Source organism: Corvus hawaiiensis, chromosome 1 (assembly GCF_020740725.1).
Source record: "Corvus hawaiiensis isolate bCorHaw1 chromosome 1, bCorHaw1.pri.cur, whole genome shotgun sequence".
In the NCBI taxonomy this organism is placed as follows: Eukaryota; Metazoa; Chordata; class Aves; order Passeriformes; family Corvidae; genus Corvus; species Corvus hawaiiensis.
The window spans coordinates 38207488-38224707 of NC_063213.1; the positions used below are offsets into that span (position 1 = coordinate 38207488).

General features: G+C 41.4%; 1 protein-coding gene across 1 annotated transcript; it reads left to right on the top strand.

The window, feature by feature from the left end:
• Positions 1-5128: 5128 nt before the first annotated feature.
• On the top strand, positions 5129-16105 carry CMTM6 (CKLF like MARVEL transmembrane domain containing 6). The gene is made up of 4 exons (XM_048301271.1): positions 5129-5323; positions 9767-9943; positions 10863-10961; positions 12429-16105. Exons 1-4 carry the CDS (start codon positions 5198-5200, stop codon positions 12576-12578), a joined length of 552 nt encoding a protein of 183 aa, XP_048157228.1. The 5' UTR covers positions 5129-5197; the 3' UTR covers positions 12579-16105.
• Positions 16106-17220: the final 1115 nt, after the last annotated feature.

Genomic DNA, 17220 nt, shown 5'->3' on the forward strand with positions numbered 1-17220 from the left:
TACTAATGACTCATTATAATTTCACTTCTTGAAACAGATGTCACTTCTGTGTATTTGAAGCTTCTAAATGTGTTTTTCCCTAAACCCCTGTAGCTCTGGAGTTTTTTTGTTGTTTGATTTTTAAATTATTATTTACAAATGATTGTTTACAAAAAGACCATTCCCTACCATGCCTTTTCATTCTACAAGAATAGAGTAGCCTGCTTCCCTCCTTCAAATTCTGTTAATGCTGCTGTCACTAGCTGTCTGCAGCCTGCTCATGCTGTTTGGGGGAAAAGATTTACCACAAAAGGAAAATATGTGAGAATGTTTCTGTGTAACCTGATGTCTTTGGCTTCTTGTTTTCCTCTGGTGAGACCAAGACTCCTGGGCTGGTTGCTTTGTCCTCTTGAGCTGCAGTTCCCCTCCTACTGCTTTGGTGAGAGTAGACAATTAAGATGGGATTTACAACAACTATCATGCAAGACTAGTCTCTGTGACAGATGCCCCTTTTCACAAAAGGTAGTGCCAGTAAATCCTGCTGCCTGTTCTGCTTTCACTGTGAAGTCAGGCGCCAAACTAGATAAATTGGGTAAACCACTGAAGCTAATTTGGCAAGAATACTTTCTTGCTCTAGGCTGGGGTTGGATTACCCCAATTTTTGAAAGAGTAACAGCATGAATTACATTAATTTTTCTTCTAATCACTCTTCTGTGCCTTTACTGCTATTGGGTACAAAGTTTCAGACTAGCACATAAGATGCAGAAAGCGAAGAGGTAATGCAAGAACTACAGGGCACAATTTTAATAACACTACCTTAAGAATGTTTTTCAGTATGAACACTGAAAAAATGCTACAATATAAATCAAGTAAATTCCTTTAGACTTTCAGGGCTAGTTCTATGTAGACAAGTTGCTGATTAGCCTGAAACAAAGCTGTTTCAGGGGAATTTTGTAAATCCTCTCTTCCTCCTTCTCTACCCTGTTCCTACATCAGTTTTTTTGAGTATACTGGTTCTAATAAAGCTGCTCTGCAAATTTTAAGCTTGAAATTTTTGAGTAAATGTCCACTTTATTTCCAGGCAGGTCATTTTTTCAGCTGAAAATTGCAATCTCAGAAATGTGCACATGGCTTTTAGGTTTTACCAACTAGCTACTGTATTAACCTTAAATTTCTAGTGATACTTCTGAAATGCAGGAATTGCTGCCTGTTGGGCTGCAGTCTCTTCCTGGGGAGCAAACGGTTTGCAGTAGGACACCTGTGACGGCAGAACTGTTGCCTATCAAATACCTCACAGCTTAATGCTTCTCTGTGCCATGCAGAAAACCACTGAGAATAGTTGGCCCAACCTTGCATTTGGGAAATGTGGGGATTTCATCTCTAGTCCCATAAGGGATCCTTAGTAATAGCTGTTAAAAATGCTAATTCTTCAGCTGTTTTAAAATCACACATTCAAGCGTGTTTAGTACGGTGTCAGGGTTTGTGAAGTTCAGTTGCAATATTGAGCACAAAAATAGAATCCCAAGAAGTAAAGAAAATTCAGCAGATGCAACACATTTAAGTCTTTTCTGAGCTCATTGTTGCAGTACTTGGAATATCCCATTTGCTTACTAATCATGCTGTATTTACTTCATGTAATACATGGGAATAGTCTTGAACAGAAGCTGAGGTGCCCCTGTGAGAACATCAAAATGAAGGGGGGAGATATGCCTCAGACAGGCTGTCTCCAGTGGAGTTCTCTGAATCGTGCAGTAACACACACCTCTTCCTCACCACTCTTCCAATGAAACTTAAGTCTGTCTCCTTCAATGGTTTAGGCTTTTAAGCTGCTTTCCCATTCCTGTACTTCCTTCTCCTTTGCCTTCTGACAAGAAAAGCAAAAAACCCCATAACTGCATTTATGAAAGCGGGGAAAGGGGAACATGAATTCGTGAGGCCAGTGCTGCCAATTCTGAGCGTGAGGGACTCAGGCTTTAGCGTCACATTGTAACACAGCACGCCGAGAGTGCCAAAGAGCCACTAGGCCTCACTCGATGACAACAGTGATGCAGCAGTACTGAATCCCCCTTACTGCAGTTGCTGGCATTTACTCAACGGCTTCAAGGAGCTCCAGTCACAGTTTTTGAAATTATTTCAACATTGGGGGAAAGAAGTGGTAACTGCCATACAGCTATACTGTGTACACTGCGATCTCCTCTAATGAGGGGGCTTTCTCCATTGCTGTTGCTTTTTGGTCACTGTGGAAGGTGTCTTGAAGGAGATGTAATGAGGGAGAAAACTGGGTCACTCATCACTAATCTGCTTCCACTGATGTCCCTCTCTGTGCCTGGCTGACTGGAGATGTTACCACAGCTCAGCATCTAACTGTGAGGTTGCTTCTCTGCCACCATGTCCTGCCTTAAGCTCCACTCCTGCCATTCCAGCAGAGGCTGTGGCAGGGTAAGAAAGACTTGTTTTTCTGGAAAACTGTCAGGTGTAGCTCATAACCAAAAGGAAACCAATAGCTGTATATCTGGAACGGGATTTCCATCACATCACAGTCAGCTAGATACTATTATTTGCATTAAACACTATTGTTACTTACTGTAACTGTTGTTTTAATTCCTTCTTTAAAGGAAAAATACTGTACTGGAAAGTTAATGCGATAAAGAGGGTGAAGAACACCTGCAGTACCTCTGTGAAGAGCAGCATAATGTAATGCTTTAAGTATTTTCAAGATATCAACTCCAATATTGTTATCCAGTTATCATTCCCTTTCTGTCACGTGAACTTACAGTTCCCTAGCTTTGCTGTCGTTTCACTTTTCCTGACCCTCTTATAAATAAATAAATAGGCCTCAATAAGTTAGGCTTTAAATGGCAAGCTAACCTTTATCATTCATGCATCGTTGAGATATATATACATATATATATGTTGATATGTTCAGGCCCTGGAGAGGGGCTGGACAGGAAAAACACCTTAAAGACAGTAGAAACTAGAAAGACGTTGCCATCTATTTTACCTTTTGTAGTCTAGTTTTGTGTTTCTGTGACTCCTTGAAAAGCAGTCTTTTCTCAACTCAGTTGTTTTCAGTATCTGTGTTCATAATCTAGCAATGCTGCATGAAGACATTCATAAGGGAACGGCTACAAAATAGCCTTGGATGCTACCAAACACCTTAAAAGAGCTGACAATTGCTTCTATGTCAGTTAAGTCCTGTCCTCATCAGACCACAGTATAGCCTAGACACATGCTTTGTGGCTTTGGAGTTATTCAGCCAGTTGTGAAATATTATCAAGGAAGAAAAGAAAATGAGAAGGAAATTTCCTTCAGAAGAGAGATGCCAGCCTCTGCAATGTAATCTTATTTATAACGTACTAGTGTGAAAAAAGGTAGTGAAGGCACTGGGGACTTATAAGTGGTAACAGCAAATGCTCCTCACTACACCTACCTGCTCAGTCCTGTAGTCTGGGATGCTGCCAACAGAGCTATGTTAGACTCATCCCAATCCCAGGTAGAAGCTAGGGCACACCCATGGTGATGCCTCATTTGTTCTAGCAGAAACTCCCACGCCTTGGGAATCACAGGACTTGCCCTACTCATTTGCCTTCCAAGCCAATTCCTGCAGCCAAACATTGTTTATGGCAGAGACAAGTCTGTATGGTCCTGTCCAGGGACCTTGTATATTCCCTCGGATAGTGTTTTCTTACTGGAAGAAGTCAGGCACACCACCTGCTGGTACACACTCAGCATGGAGTGTGGCCCACCTGCTTTTGTCTGGCCTGTACTTCTGCAGCTGCCCAGTTAAGAGGGTCCCCTGGCAGAGTTAAAAGTAGCCCCAACCTCATGGGGCTCTGTAGCACACATGCTCCCTCTGCACTGTGTGGTTCCCGAAGAGAGGCAGTGTCCCAACAGCCTGATCTGTTCCCTAAGCAGGGAATCTGTTCCTATACAGCTAACGTTAAGAAAGCAAATCTCCTTTACTACCTACAGAAATCTTCCATTTCCTTGAATTTAAACAAGTGTAACTGAATTTGTCTATGCAGGACCATAATAGCTCTGTGGATACTACATTGATAATATAGAAGCGAACATAGCACACCTTTGTTTACTTATAACAGGTTCAATCTATTCTTAGTAGGCAACAAAAGCTCTACGTTCTTTTAAAAGCTGATCTGGGCAAATGTATGGGAGTATATTAGCAGAGGCTTGGTTTTCAAACACTTGGCAAGTGTTTTCTCATTGACAACAAGGAATGTCTTCAAAGACAGTGATTCTTCTCCTGTACTCAGCACTGGTAAGGCCACACCTCGAGTGCTCTGTTCAGTTCTGGGCCTCTCAATTCAGGAAGGGCATTGAGGTGCTGGAACGAGTCCAGAGAAGGGCAGCAGAGCTGGTGAAGGGCCTGGAGCACGAGTCCTATGAGGAGTGGCTGAGGGAGCTGAGGTTGTTTAGCCTGAAGAAAAGGAGGCCCAGGGGTGACCTCATTGATATCTAGAACTGCCTGAAAGGAGGGTGTAGCAAAGTGGTGGTCAAAATCTTCTCTCATGACAGGACATGACAACTCATGACAGGACAAGATGACGTAGCCTCAGGCAGCAGCCAGGCAAGGTTTAGATTGGACATTTGGTAGAATTTCTTCACAGAAAGAGTGATTGATTAGACACTGGAATGGGCTGCTGAAGGAGGTGGTGGAGCCACCGTCCCTGGAGGTGTTTAAGGAAAGACTGGACATGGCATTCAGCGCCATGGTCTGGTTGACGCAGTGGTGTTCGGTCACAGGTTGGACTCGATGGTCACAGGTTGGACTCGATGCTTTCAGAGGGTTCTTCCAACCTAATTGATTATGTGAATGTAAGCAGGGAAAGCTTTGGCTTAAAACCCCCTTCTGATACTGTAATCTCGTGTGACAAGTGAATTATCTTGTAAACTTTACTTAGCCCCGGTTAACGAACTGAGCACAGAGCGGGCCTGAGGCAGCCCTGCGCTCCCGGCCGCCCCTCACGGGCCGCCCCCGCCCGAGGCCGCCAGGGGGCGCGCTGGCGCGCGCCGCAGGCAGCGGCTTTGTCCCTCCGGGACCAACCGCCGGTGGAACCGCGGCCTCCCGCCGCCTCCCGGCGCCTCCCGCCTGCCCCTCTCCCGCCCCGCCCCGCCCCGCCCCGCCCGCCGCCACCGCCTCCCTTTTGCTTTCGGTTTTTCCCAGCTGGCAGCTGGCGGCCCGGCCCGGCCCGGCCCGGCCATGGAGAACGGCGCCGTCTACAACGAGACCACGGAACCGGAGGCGAAGGCGCCCCGCCGCCGCCCCTTCGGTTGCACCCTGCAGCACCTGCGGGGATGGCGGCTGGCGGCCAAGGTGGTCCAGGCGGTGAGTGCCCTCCTCCCCTCGCCGCGCGGGACGTGCCGGGCCTGGCGCGGAGGGAGCACTCCTGGCAGAATGGGGGCCGGGGAGAGACCTCGAGTCTCCCGGGGCTGAGCCCGGCGGGGCGGGGTGGTCCCGCTTTGGCATGGAAACGAGCGTGTTGTGATGACCTTCGGCTTTAGGACGGTCTCGCGCCGCTTAAAAATTAAACTCCTCGATGATGCAGCGCAGCCTGGGGAGATGGCCGCACACAGGCTTCGAGGGAATGGATTCTGCCGGTCGGAAAGGGCTGGCTCCGCCGGGAAGGTGTCTTGACTTGGGACGTGGCATGGGGTCACTAAAGTTGTGCAGACCAGTAACTCAGGTGGAAAGCTGGCATGGTGCCTTATAATGCAGATTCAGAGTGGTTTATGGTGGGGAAGTGATGAGAGTGTTCGTTCGTCATGCCCGAGCTGCGGGAGTAGGTGCTGACATCTGATGGTGCCGGCGTCGTGTGCCCGAGGCTCGGTGCTGCAGCCGCCGTGGTCCAGCTGCCTGCTGGCCTTAAACACCAGCCACTCTGGCTTAAAATCAGAGGGAAGCCTTACAGGAAATTTAGTGTTTTCTTCTGAGGACTGGATTGGATGAAAGCAGGAGGAAGAAGCCTTTGACTGAACCTCACCATAGGGCAGTAGAACTGGGAAGGGCTTTACTAGGTCATGAGCTCCAGACTTTCCTCTCTTGCTGCTCCTGCAGCCCGTTCTAAGCCTGTCACTCTGCGCTGTCCACGCTAAAATTAAGGAGCTCATTTCTCCCATGATTTGTGGTGGAAAATTGCACCAGAGACGTGTAACGTTGATGGTGGCCCATTGAATGAGACATCACTTCGTGTCAGGCAACCCTGGGCCCACTAGGAAATAGTGCTGGCTTTTTTACTGCGTGTAGTGTTACTCCTGAATTAAGCAGCTGGGCTCCTGGTGCTAGCTCCTGTTTGTTCTGTGCTTGGTGATGGGCTCTTCCAAAATGTACCAGTGTGACTGCTGATAAGGACGTGAGGATCGTCATTCTTAAGTACTGGCAGGAAGGGAGTGAAACCCATGGTGGTAAAGGGCAGCTGACTGCAAATGTGTGTCAGCATGCATTTTGCAGCCAACACAGTGGCTTTTGAGTCAGATGTGTCATGCTCACAGGAATTGTAGGTGATTTCCAACCCTTTCTCCCTACTTCACCATTGCAGAAAAGAGGACATATGGGTTTTAAGCTTCATCTCACACACAGTCAAAACCCTCAACCAGAACTATTCTTTACTGCTCATAAAGATAATGGTAACACTACCAAAAATAAAGTTTTCTAAGAGTGTTTAAAAAATCACACCCAAGAATGCTTTAAATAAATATAATGGAACATAAACTTTTAATTCATCTACTGGAGTTTATTAAAGCAAGATCTGCTGGCTTCTGCTCCCTGACAAGCAGAACATTTATTTAAGTAGGTTCACTGACTAAAATAAAATAAGTGATTATGTAGGCAAATTTGCTGGTGTACCAAAGTCTTAAGCTTTTAAATTGTTTAAAATGCTTTCTAGGTAGAAAAAAGGAAAAACTATCATTATCCTAAACAAGGTGAATAGCTGCTTGACATGCTCTTAAATAATTAGCAGTTTATGGCCTGCACCCATTTTTCAGTGAGGGGGAAAAGAAAATGGAGTTATAGTTGTTCACCCTCCTAATTTCCAACAGTTTTCCCTCCTTTTTTGTAACCTTTATCAATAAGCACAGATCTTGAGTTCTCAGTCAAAACACTTTAAACAAGCCCCAGAAATTCCTGAAGGTGGAAGCCTCAGTATTTCCAGTAAGAAAAAGGTTCCTCTTTTGGGAAAGCATTGATTTTTGGAAATGCCAGTGATGGTCGTTAACATCTATTGGCTTTGTGTTACAATAGTGGTTGTTACTGGAATTATGCTCTGATAATTGCTTGTGTGGACTGCTAAACAGGGTATGGCAATCAGAAAGTGAGCTCTCCTCATTATAGAGGTGATCAAGGGTTTTATAAAATACTCTGAAATCACCTGCAGAAATCTGGCTTCTAGACCTAAGAAACACTTTTCTTCAGATGAATGATGGCATACATTATAACCTTAACCAGTTCGTTTCAGCAAATGGAACAAGGAAAATGTGACTGCCAGAAGGATGCTGGGAGGCATGCTATTGCACAGGTTTCTAGAGTGTAATTGTTTGTTTTGGTTTTTTTTTAATAGATGGAATGTTTTTGTTAGTCCATGAGTGGTTCAAGTTCTGCACAAAGGTAAATGGCACAGTGTGTATTGTGCCAACTCTGAGGTAGAAACTAATTCTTACGTAAAGCAGGATGAGTTGTCATCAACTGTTTAACTTTAGTCAAAATGCCCTAGGTGGAAAGGAAAATTGTAATTCAGGCTTAAATATCAGCTCCTTTTTGAGCTGATAGTAGCCCCAGTTGTGCAGACTTAATAGAGAATTAGTATGTCCACCCATCTGAACTAGAAGATTTTGTACTGGGAATCCCGCTGCTGAGCATCTTCACAGGCTTGTTGGCAAGTTCATAGATCTGCTCTATTTTTGTAGTATTCTTTTCTGTCAATTCACTTGTTAAATCTTCTTTACAAACTTGACACTTGTTTAGAAACTTCCAGCAGTAATGTCAGTATCAATGAATAATTTCTTGCTGGTGAGAGAAATGTTGTTGTTTAATTTCTGCTGTACGTACAGACAGATAGGACTAATAACAAAATAAAATCCGAAACAACTGCTTCTCTAACAATTATTTTGGTGTTTAAAACTATTGGTTTTTAGTGGTAGTAGGACAACAGAGGAATCCCTTTTTTCCCTGATAGTGATATCAAAGGGCAAGCTAAGAAACCCAAGCAGAGCTCTCTGGCATCTTATGAATGTGCTGCTGATATACGAACTTAATCAAAGCACTTACTCAAAGTTCTTCAAGCCAACTTTTTTAATTGATGTACTCTATTTTATTACTCAACTTATAAATAAAAAAATTGAATATTGACTTGGGCAAGTCCCACACAGGATTCCACTTGGTAAATCTCAATTATTTGACACTGAACCCTTTATAACTGCTCTTTGAATGGGATTTTTTTCAACTTGTTTGTACACTCAGTGGAGAAGATCTTTTTCCATTATTTAGATCATACTATGGTTATCTGGACATATACTTTCTTTTAAGGACAGGTTTATTCCCAAGTGGAAGTGATGGCATTCAGTTTCCAGTGCTTATAAAAAGAAATAGCCCTGTACATGAAAACTTATGTCACAGCTCATATTGTGAAAAATTTGAAAGTCATTGGATGCAGCTGTAAGCACATGTTTAGAAATGCAAAGAAAACCCCCAAAAGACCCCTAAACCATACAAACTGGAAAGTCAGAGTTCAAAACATTCCTGGACAGCCATTGTAGTTCACTGGTTTAGGTGCAAGTGCTGCTGAGAAGTTTGTGTTGCCAGCCACTGTGGGAGAGAAAGGAAGCCTGATAGTAATATTGAAGTTTCCCCCCGCTGTTCTTTCCCTTTCTAAGCTCCTGTTTACTTTATATTGTTGCATTTGCAAAACATGATTCTTTGAAGTGCCCTTCTGAGACCTGGCTTAGTAAGGGGAATTTACACTTCCTACTGCTAAACTGTTGTTTTTACTGTCAGAAAACTGAAACTGAAGACTGGTGGTTATTTTCCAAGAACAATTCTGAATATTAAGTTTAGATTTTTTTTTTTTAAACAAAGAACTGTCAACCTCTTTATTGCCCTCATACTCTTATTAAAAATGTTATTGTCATATCAGTCTCAGTTTTATGACCCAGTCTGATTCCTACTCATGGTTTTGTTTTAATTTGGTGAACTCCTTACGACGAGGTTCTATAAAGCTATGCCAACTCTATGGGATGAAGGAAACTAGCAAGAAGTGGCCAAAATAAGTGAACAGTTAAATAAAGCAATATTCCTTCTTGCACAATAAAATGGTAGAAAATCCAGCAGCACGGATATGGTGACTATACAGGACCTAAATCACCTTCTTTTCTCAAAACATACTGTGGCAGGAAGGTGAAGATAAGCCTCTGCATAGATTAAACGTTGTCCAACACAGCTTGAACGTAGTGTAAAGTTTCGGTTCCTACCAGAACAGTTGAGCTTCCGTCATTACTGAGTCACAAGCATGTGAGTATTGGCTATGTGGACTTTCTCTGAAGTTTTATCAAGTGAGGTAACAGGTGTAAACTTTTTGACCACTTATAACAGCCAAGTGTAAACCATGTCATTATATAATCATTTCTGCCTGTAAGAAAATGGTGCAGAACTTTACCAAACTTATTATAGATTGAGGATTTTTGTCGCAGCTAGCTTTATTAATCTTCATATCAGAGATGCCTGTTTGTTGAAGATGTTAGAGACTTGATCCAACCCAAGCATGTTATTTGTTTGCAGATTTTCTCTTTTGTGGCTGTTGTTTTTGAAGAAATTGTGGACGATTGCATCTATTGTAGTGGACTTTACTTCTTTGAATTCATAAGCTGCAGTGCCTTTCTTTTGAGCCTCCTGATTCTGTGTGTGTATTGCACTGATATGTATGAATCACTGGGGAAAGAGAAAGTACAGAAACTGGTAAGAAATTTTTTTTTTTTAAAAGGAAACCATTTTTTCTAAGTGCATAAAGTCTGCTGTGGAGTAAAAAGGCTATGCAAAATGAATCTCCTTTTCTTCTCCATGTAAAGGGTAGATTAAAGTATCTTATAGTTAAAAAATGAGCCAACTTTGAGAGTTTATATTGACATCTTTTTCAAAGTTGGCTACCTGCAGGATTTTAGGATTTGTGTGGCGAAGTTTTTCCACATTAATGCTACTAACATTAAAGTGTAGCCATCACGTGTATGTACGTACGTGGAATACAGTTTACCGCCAGCATGATGCTTGCAATTTATCAGTTTACCCTATCTATTTTCCTACTGGGTGGAGACTACCTCCTTTTTGGCAATAATCATACCTCATTACAGTTTATGGCTTTATATTTCAGAAGATCCAGCAGTGGGAGAAAGTTGCTTTGTAAAGTCAGTAGGAACATTATTCTGTCTCACAAGTGTCCCTTCCTATTTGCCTTCAGAGCAAACAGTAGGGTCTTTATGTGAGGGTACAGATAAGGGAGGGTAGTAAAAGGTTTGAATGAGCACAGTTACTTACAGTTTTCTAATTTCCCAAATGTTTTACATAGGGAATAAAGCTATCATGGTTGTCCTGAGCTTGAATTTGATTGTGAAAAAAGGTTAAATGAAGTTAATTAAATACTTTAAAAATACAAAACCAGGGCAGACTCCCTTAAATATCTGATAATGCTGTTGAAATAGCTGATAATGTTGAATATCATTTGGAATGTAGTGGCAACATGTATTTTCTGAAGCTTCCACTAGCATCACAGTATCAAAACATAAATTCACAGGCAGGTTAACTCAGCTGTTGTTATGATGTTTGTTATTTTTAGGTAACCTATCTACAATTAAATTATATATGTTTTTACATATATTTGCAGAATTTTTGGGCTGTGCCAGCCATAGGTGCCTGGTTTCTGTTAGCATCAATAGTGTTCTCTGCAACCTGCTCTGGCTCTGCTGTTGAACGTGCTGCCTGTGTAAGTCTTAAAATGACAAGATTTACTTTGTATGTATCTGGTATGTTAATTTCTCTTCCCTCTAAACTTCACTCAATTTGCAGAGAAGAAACTGGGCAGGGAATAGAACTCAGTGCATTGTGATGTTTCAGGAGGAATTAGCTATTTCAGACCTTCGAGAAACTTACCATAGGAAATCCAAGGAGCTGGCATTCCTCAGGATTGCTGGAAACCTCTGTGTGCACTTGCAGCTCCCCACCTTTTGCCTGCTGCCTTGGACTTGTATTATTTCCTGTCATCTCTTGCTATTCAACAGTGTCATCTCTTGAAGCTTCCCCAGTTCTCTGATGCCCTACTTCTGAAATTTCTGGTTTTCCTCAATTGTCCTTTCATAATGTCACCCCCTCACAAAGTCATCAAGAAATCCTGTCTTTTGCCAGGCATTACAGAGCACATGTGGACAACACTGACCTGCACAGTCTGCAATAAGAACAGCAGTTTCCTCAGTGACAGAAACAGTAGAGCAACAGGGCATTCATCTCCCAGGGAACACTGAGGAGGCTCAGGGCAAGGCACTGAAGGGGCTTTGGGATGCTGTAGGTGTCATAATTCCCTAGTCATTTGAATACTTCTTTTGAATAACCTTGGAATTGTGAATATGTGAGTTTAAAGATCAAATTCTTGAATGAGAAAAAATTATTTGGAAAAGAAAGCAAGATAATTCTGTTCCATGGGCAGCGTCATTAGAGATACACACTTTTGCATAGTTTTCTTATGTGATATAGATCTATTTAGACCTAATAGCTCGAGTATAAATCAGGTTTCAGGTTTGCCTTTTTTTCTGATGCAGGAAAAATGAAAACTACTGTGATTTAATACTTATTAATGTCAAATTCCTTTGGTCCAAACCAGTTGTGTAAAATTTAGGTAGAGTTAGAATAATGCATATGTTTCTTTCCTTGTTTGAAAAAAGCTGTCTTCTCTTTACCACTTCTCATCTTGCCATGACTAGTAATGAAATGCCACTCACAAAATGTCATTTAATTCTCCCTTGCTGACCCAGGCTCTGCAAATCTTCTCTTCCTTCACCTTCCATGTGTTATTCTTCTTCATTTACTCTCATTAATCAGCAGCCCTCTCTTGGATAAATAGTCTGCTATATCACCAGTGCCATGCTACTTTAATAACTGATTTTGGAAATGAAACTAATACACTTTTACTATTAAAGGTTGATTAGAACACAGTATAAGGTTCACACTTGATTAAAAGAACGAAAACTGTAAAAAAGTTCAGCAATGAATGTGCTAGAATTATGATTTCTGACCTGTGTCTAATTTAAATGGAACTATTGATTTAAGGAGGACTGTAATCTTAATATATAAGCATTATTAATGCATACAAAATGGTGCAGCAAATCTCTCCAAACAATGTTGGTATGCTATTACTGTTTATGCATTTTAAAATCACATATTTCTGTCACTTTCACAGGTATTTGGATTTTTTGCAACTTTTGCATTTGCAGCTGAATTTGGTACAGAGCTCTTTCTCAGGCGAAAACAAAACGTCGATGGATGCTCTGAAAATCCTGGTAACACTCAGAGTGCCACAGAAAATCAGCCATTGAATAAACAAAGCTAACTTCCTGAAATTGTTTAAATTGTTTCCTCTTTTTCTTTTTTATTTTTTTTAATTGGAGCAAACTAAAATGAACTTTCAGTGCACTGTAGGTAACAACTTCGGTTTCTTTGTTCTAATCAATTTTGTACACATTGCTCATCATAAAATTTTTATGGATTCTTAGGTCAGGTAATGGCATTTTGAGCATCATGTTCTAGGGTAACTGGTCCTGCTTAATAAGTAGTCCTGCCACCTGCTGGGGTGACAGGCACTAAAAAACCTTGGGTCTAAATACAGTAACTTCAGGAAAACAGTGTGCTGATTTGATTTTGACAGAGGTGACTAACAAAGTTAATGTCTGTGGCATTAATTTAATTTATAAATTAAATTAAATTAATAAATTCTGAGCTGTAGCCTAAAGGTATTTCCTGGTTAAATGGACCAGATGCTTCTGTTGCAAGTTATAAATTAGTACAGCGGAATTCATTTTTGTACTTCCTGGTCAAACTGAATGTAAAAGGGAACCGTACAGGAATTCTTGTCCTTAAGTAAGGGGGTTTGGAATGTTTTTACTATTCCTATGTCTCAATTCCATCTGTGGAGATCAGTGTAATGGTGTAGTAGACTCCAGGGGGTTTATGGGGAGGGTAATGTAAATGGTATATTAAGGAGACAGTTTTGCACCCCATGATTGTCAAAGTTTGAACTTGAATACCAGAATCTTCTTTCAGATGATTTTGAAAGCTGTAACAGTTGCAGGAAGAAACTTGAAAAGCCAGCAGTGAGAGGAGTAAGAGAAAGAATAAATATTTTCCTGAAGCCGCCCCAGAAGTAGCAATCTGAATATCAATGGAAAAAAGCTTACAGCACACTGGTACTACCCTGGTGAATATTACTTGCAAGGATAATACCATATGCAGCTTGTTTATGCATACATAATACTAAATTTTGCCAGAATGGTTTTGGACCTCACCATTTTATGTGTTTATAAATATGGCAGTAGCTTGAGACTTCTTGCTGACTAGCTCAGTTGGTAAACAGGTAAATAAGCACTTGTACCCTTGATTTGTTTTGCAAGCAACAGTCTGTAGGACTGCAAGGAACACTACTGATGGGACACGTATTGGACAAGTGATGGATGTGTCAGACCAGATGCTGATGGCTGTAAAAGAAATGAAGTGCTGAAAAGCATTTTTCTGGTGTCTGAGGTAAAAGCAAGACTGCTACGCCTCTCTTAAGAGGAAAGCCTTCAAAAGCAGAGCAAATTGCTGTATGCCAGGAGATGTTCCAAAATACCAAAGCAGATGAGAAAAAGCTGATTATGCAAAAACAATTCTTGTTTGAGTTCTCGTGACATTTGCCGTGTCTCCCAGGCATTAACTGCATTTCATTGATATCCCAGTCTGGCATGTTCCTAGTCCAGTAACCTGTTGTGACAGCATTGAGACTAAGCCCTCCAGAACCTGGCTGAGCTGTATTTGGGAAAGGAAGAGGAAGCTGTTTTAAGACAAAGGGCTGCAATAGCAGGTCAAAGTTGGTTTTTTTCCATTGCTGCCACTTTCTGATGAATGTGAATTTGTGATGTTTTCTCTCTGTGGCCTGAGACTGAAGCCTAAAACTACACTTTGCTTGGAGGATGTAAAATTTTGCCAGGTGGTGTGAAGCACCAAGTTAAAGCTGTAGCTTGGCTTCAGAGTTATTCATGAAGAGATACTCTCCTTCATAGAATTTCATGTCTTGTAAAGAAGAAATGCTCTTTGGACTGGCTTTTTTTCTTTTTCCTTGTATTTATTAGTGTCTGTTTCCACTAAAACCTGATTTCAGTCAGCGCTTGCTGTAGCTGTCTCTGATAACTGGGTAGATTAGAGATGTTCAGTTTACAGGTGGTGTTACTGGTGATACAGAATATCCATAATGAGAAATACCTCCACTATGATCTGCAATGTCTTACTTTGGGGACCGTGCCCATATGAGTAACATTCCAATGGTCTTGTTTCGGTTTCTTCTTATTGCCTAGAGTTCTACTGATTTTTTTCCATACCAAAATGTCTATAGTCTTTAAATCTTCATCTGTAATTAGTAGCTGTAAATATAGTGTAAGAGCAACACTGTGCTGCTAGTACTTATTAAGCAATGCAGCACCATGGCTGGACTTTTATCTTGAGGTAATTTTTCCTGTTATTTTTCCCAGCCTGAAGATAAGTTAATTGAGGTCTGGGTTTCAGTTGCTTTTTCTAGAGGCTTTTCCCCACCTAAGTGCCGTGTTACTCATATACATTCCTGAACTGGAGATACTGGTACAAAAAGGGATGTGTAAAGTCATCCCCCTGCCTTGGCAGTTCACCTGGCAATAGTCTGTCACACAGTAGTTAAATACTAGGAGCAAGTCACATGATGGTTATAGGTTTAAGGCAGTTGCTAAAATGTTACTTCCAAACCAATTGTTGGCTAATATGCATGGTGGTGCTGTTAATCCTTGTGCTTCATAAGGTGTTCTTGCTCTTATTTTAAAATAGTTGAGAAGCAGATTTGCTTGTGTGTGTGCTGTTCTCTGCTTCTGCGAGGTTATATTTTTTAACTTTATCAGCTTCCTATATCCTAGCTTTCCTTATCACTCCTAGCTCCTTTGCCCTCCCAGTCTAGGTGGGGTTCCTTGCTGCAGTGACTGAGCAGACTGGTCTGCAGTCTTGACATGCCCCTTTGATGCTTCTGGTGTCAGGTGCTGGCTTTAAATGTCTGTCTCTTAATTAGACTGATCCTAGAGAATGCTGTTGGAGCTGGATTAAATGTCTGATTCTGCAGGAGCTCTGTGTGGCTGGATGTCTCTTACCCCTCATGCTCTGTCAGCAAAGCCCTTTGCTTGTTTCCCAGCCTGCTTCTGATGAAATCAGCTGACCTTATTTAAACCACCTATTTAAATTGCTTCCATTAAGGTGGTTGATTTTGGCTTAAGTGGATTAGGGATTGTTCAAGAGAGTGATGGGAGCTCTGGCATAAATGCTGTTAGATACAACTGCCTCGAATTTCTTCTGTTGGCAAAGTAAACATCTCGGTACATTGTAACTGGTAGTAAAGCCTGTTGAAAAGAAGCAACTGGCCCAGTACATCTATCTGGGAATTGTCTTCTCCATTCTTCACCACGGGGCTTGGCAGTGGTGTTGGAGCCTGCTTAGACACTCAGCTTTGGTGTTTTCTAGCTGAACCTGTCCAAAAATACTTAAAGGCTCTGTACCCACTTTCAAGGCTTTTTTACAGTGCCTTGAGAAGCAGTGGAGAGGATTTTCAGGATACGTGAGGACTTGTCCAGTGGCTGGACTGTGAGCTTCTGCTCTGAAGATCTGTACTGGGCATTGTGTAGATTGTGAATGCTAACTTTTGTGTTTGGGTTTAGCCCACAAAGTAAAATCATGGTGCTACCAGTGCCCTTTGGTTCTGAGTATGGGAAGGAATTGTGCCTTAATGCCTGCACTGTGTGCTTCAAAAGAGCAGGGAAGGGTTGTGGTCTGTTACAGGTGAGTTCTACCTTTGCACCTTCCAACCTGAAAGAGCAGTGAGCGATCTCATGCAATTCTCAGAGCTCAGCACAAGATGTTTTTGCATAATGGCTGTCATGGTGATCCTCATTCAAATTTGTGCAATAAACATATCAAGCTTTCTATACTGAAGGGAAATTCTTTGTGAAATTTTTCAAAGGTTCTATACAATTGTAACGAATCGAGGTGCTGATAGTATAGTGCCTTTAAGATGGAAATTCATCTCTTGTTTAGTCTATTGCTGTAAACATAAGGAGTTCTCTGGATATAAAATTTTATACTGGACAGAACTGTGTATGACTTTTAACACCTTTAAGAATTTAAGTGAATTTTAATTATTATTAAAGCAGGATGATAATACATTGATTTTATATATATAAGTAAGAATTTTATAGTTTTGTTTCCAGTGTTGCCTTGAATTTTCATCTAAATAATTTTTAAATGCTTAAATATTTTTTATCATTCTAAACCTGTGATCTTTTTTAATGCATTCATGTTTTCTTGATCTAAGGGACTTTATAAAGTATTTTGTAATCATTTTTTAAAATAAAGGTTTAGTAAATAACTTGTTTCGTGTGTTTCTTGGTTTTGCTGCTGTGATTTGGTGTTGCTATGTAGTTCTCTCAAAGCCAGCCATAGGAAATAACATCATTCTTTGCTCCTGGTTTGGAGGAAGGAGTTTGCATTGTGTTTGCCTGTTCCTGGGGAAGAGGGTCCAACTTGCAAAGCTGGATATTCTCACTGGAAGTTCCCAGGAAAAAATATCTGATAAGGTCAGTATTGCCTCTGACCACAGGGTCCACCCAAAGTAGTTTGCAGTAGCCTTTACTTGTGAGTAAAGTAAGTTACTGTGAGAAGCATAATTCAGGTGCTGCTTCCTATTGTCTTGATTACATCGAACTGAAAAAAATAAAGGGGCAGACTTGCTAAAGGAAGGAGTGCAACCTAGCAAAAGGTGTTGAGAGCAAATGATTTATTCTGGTGTAGAAAAATGCAGGTCACTGACTTGCTTGGTCGAGGGAGAGCTGCTTGATCTTTAAAAAATTGTTTGGCTGATTGTCAGTGGTGAGGGGGGAGGAAAAGGAAGCAAACCTGCATGTTTTGCTTTCTGGCAGGGGAGCACTTTTTTT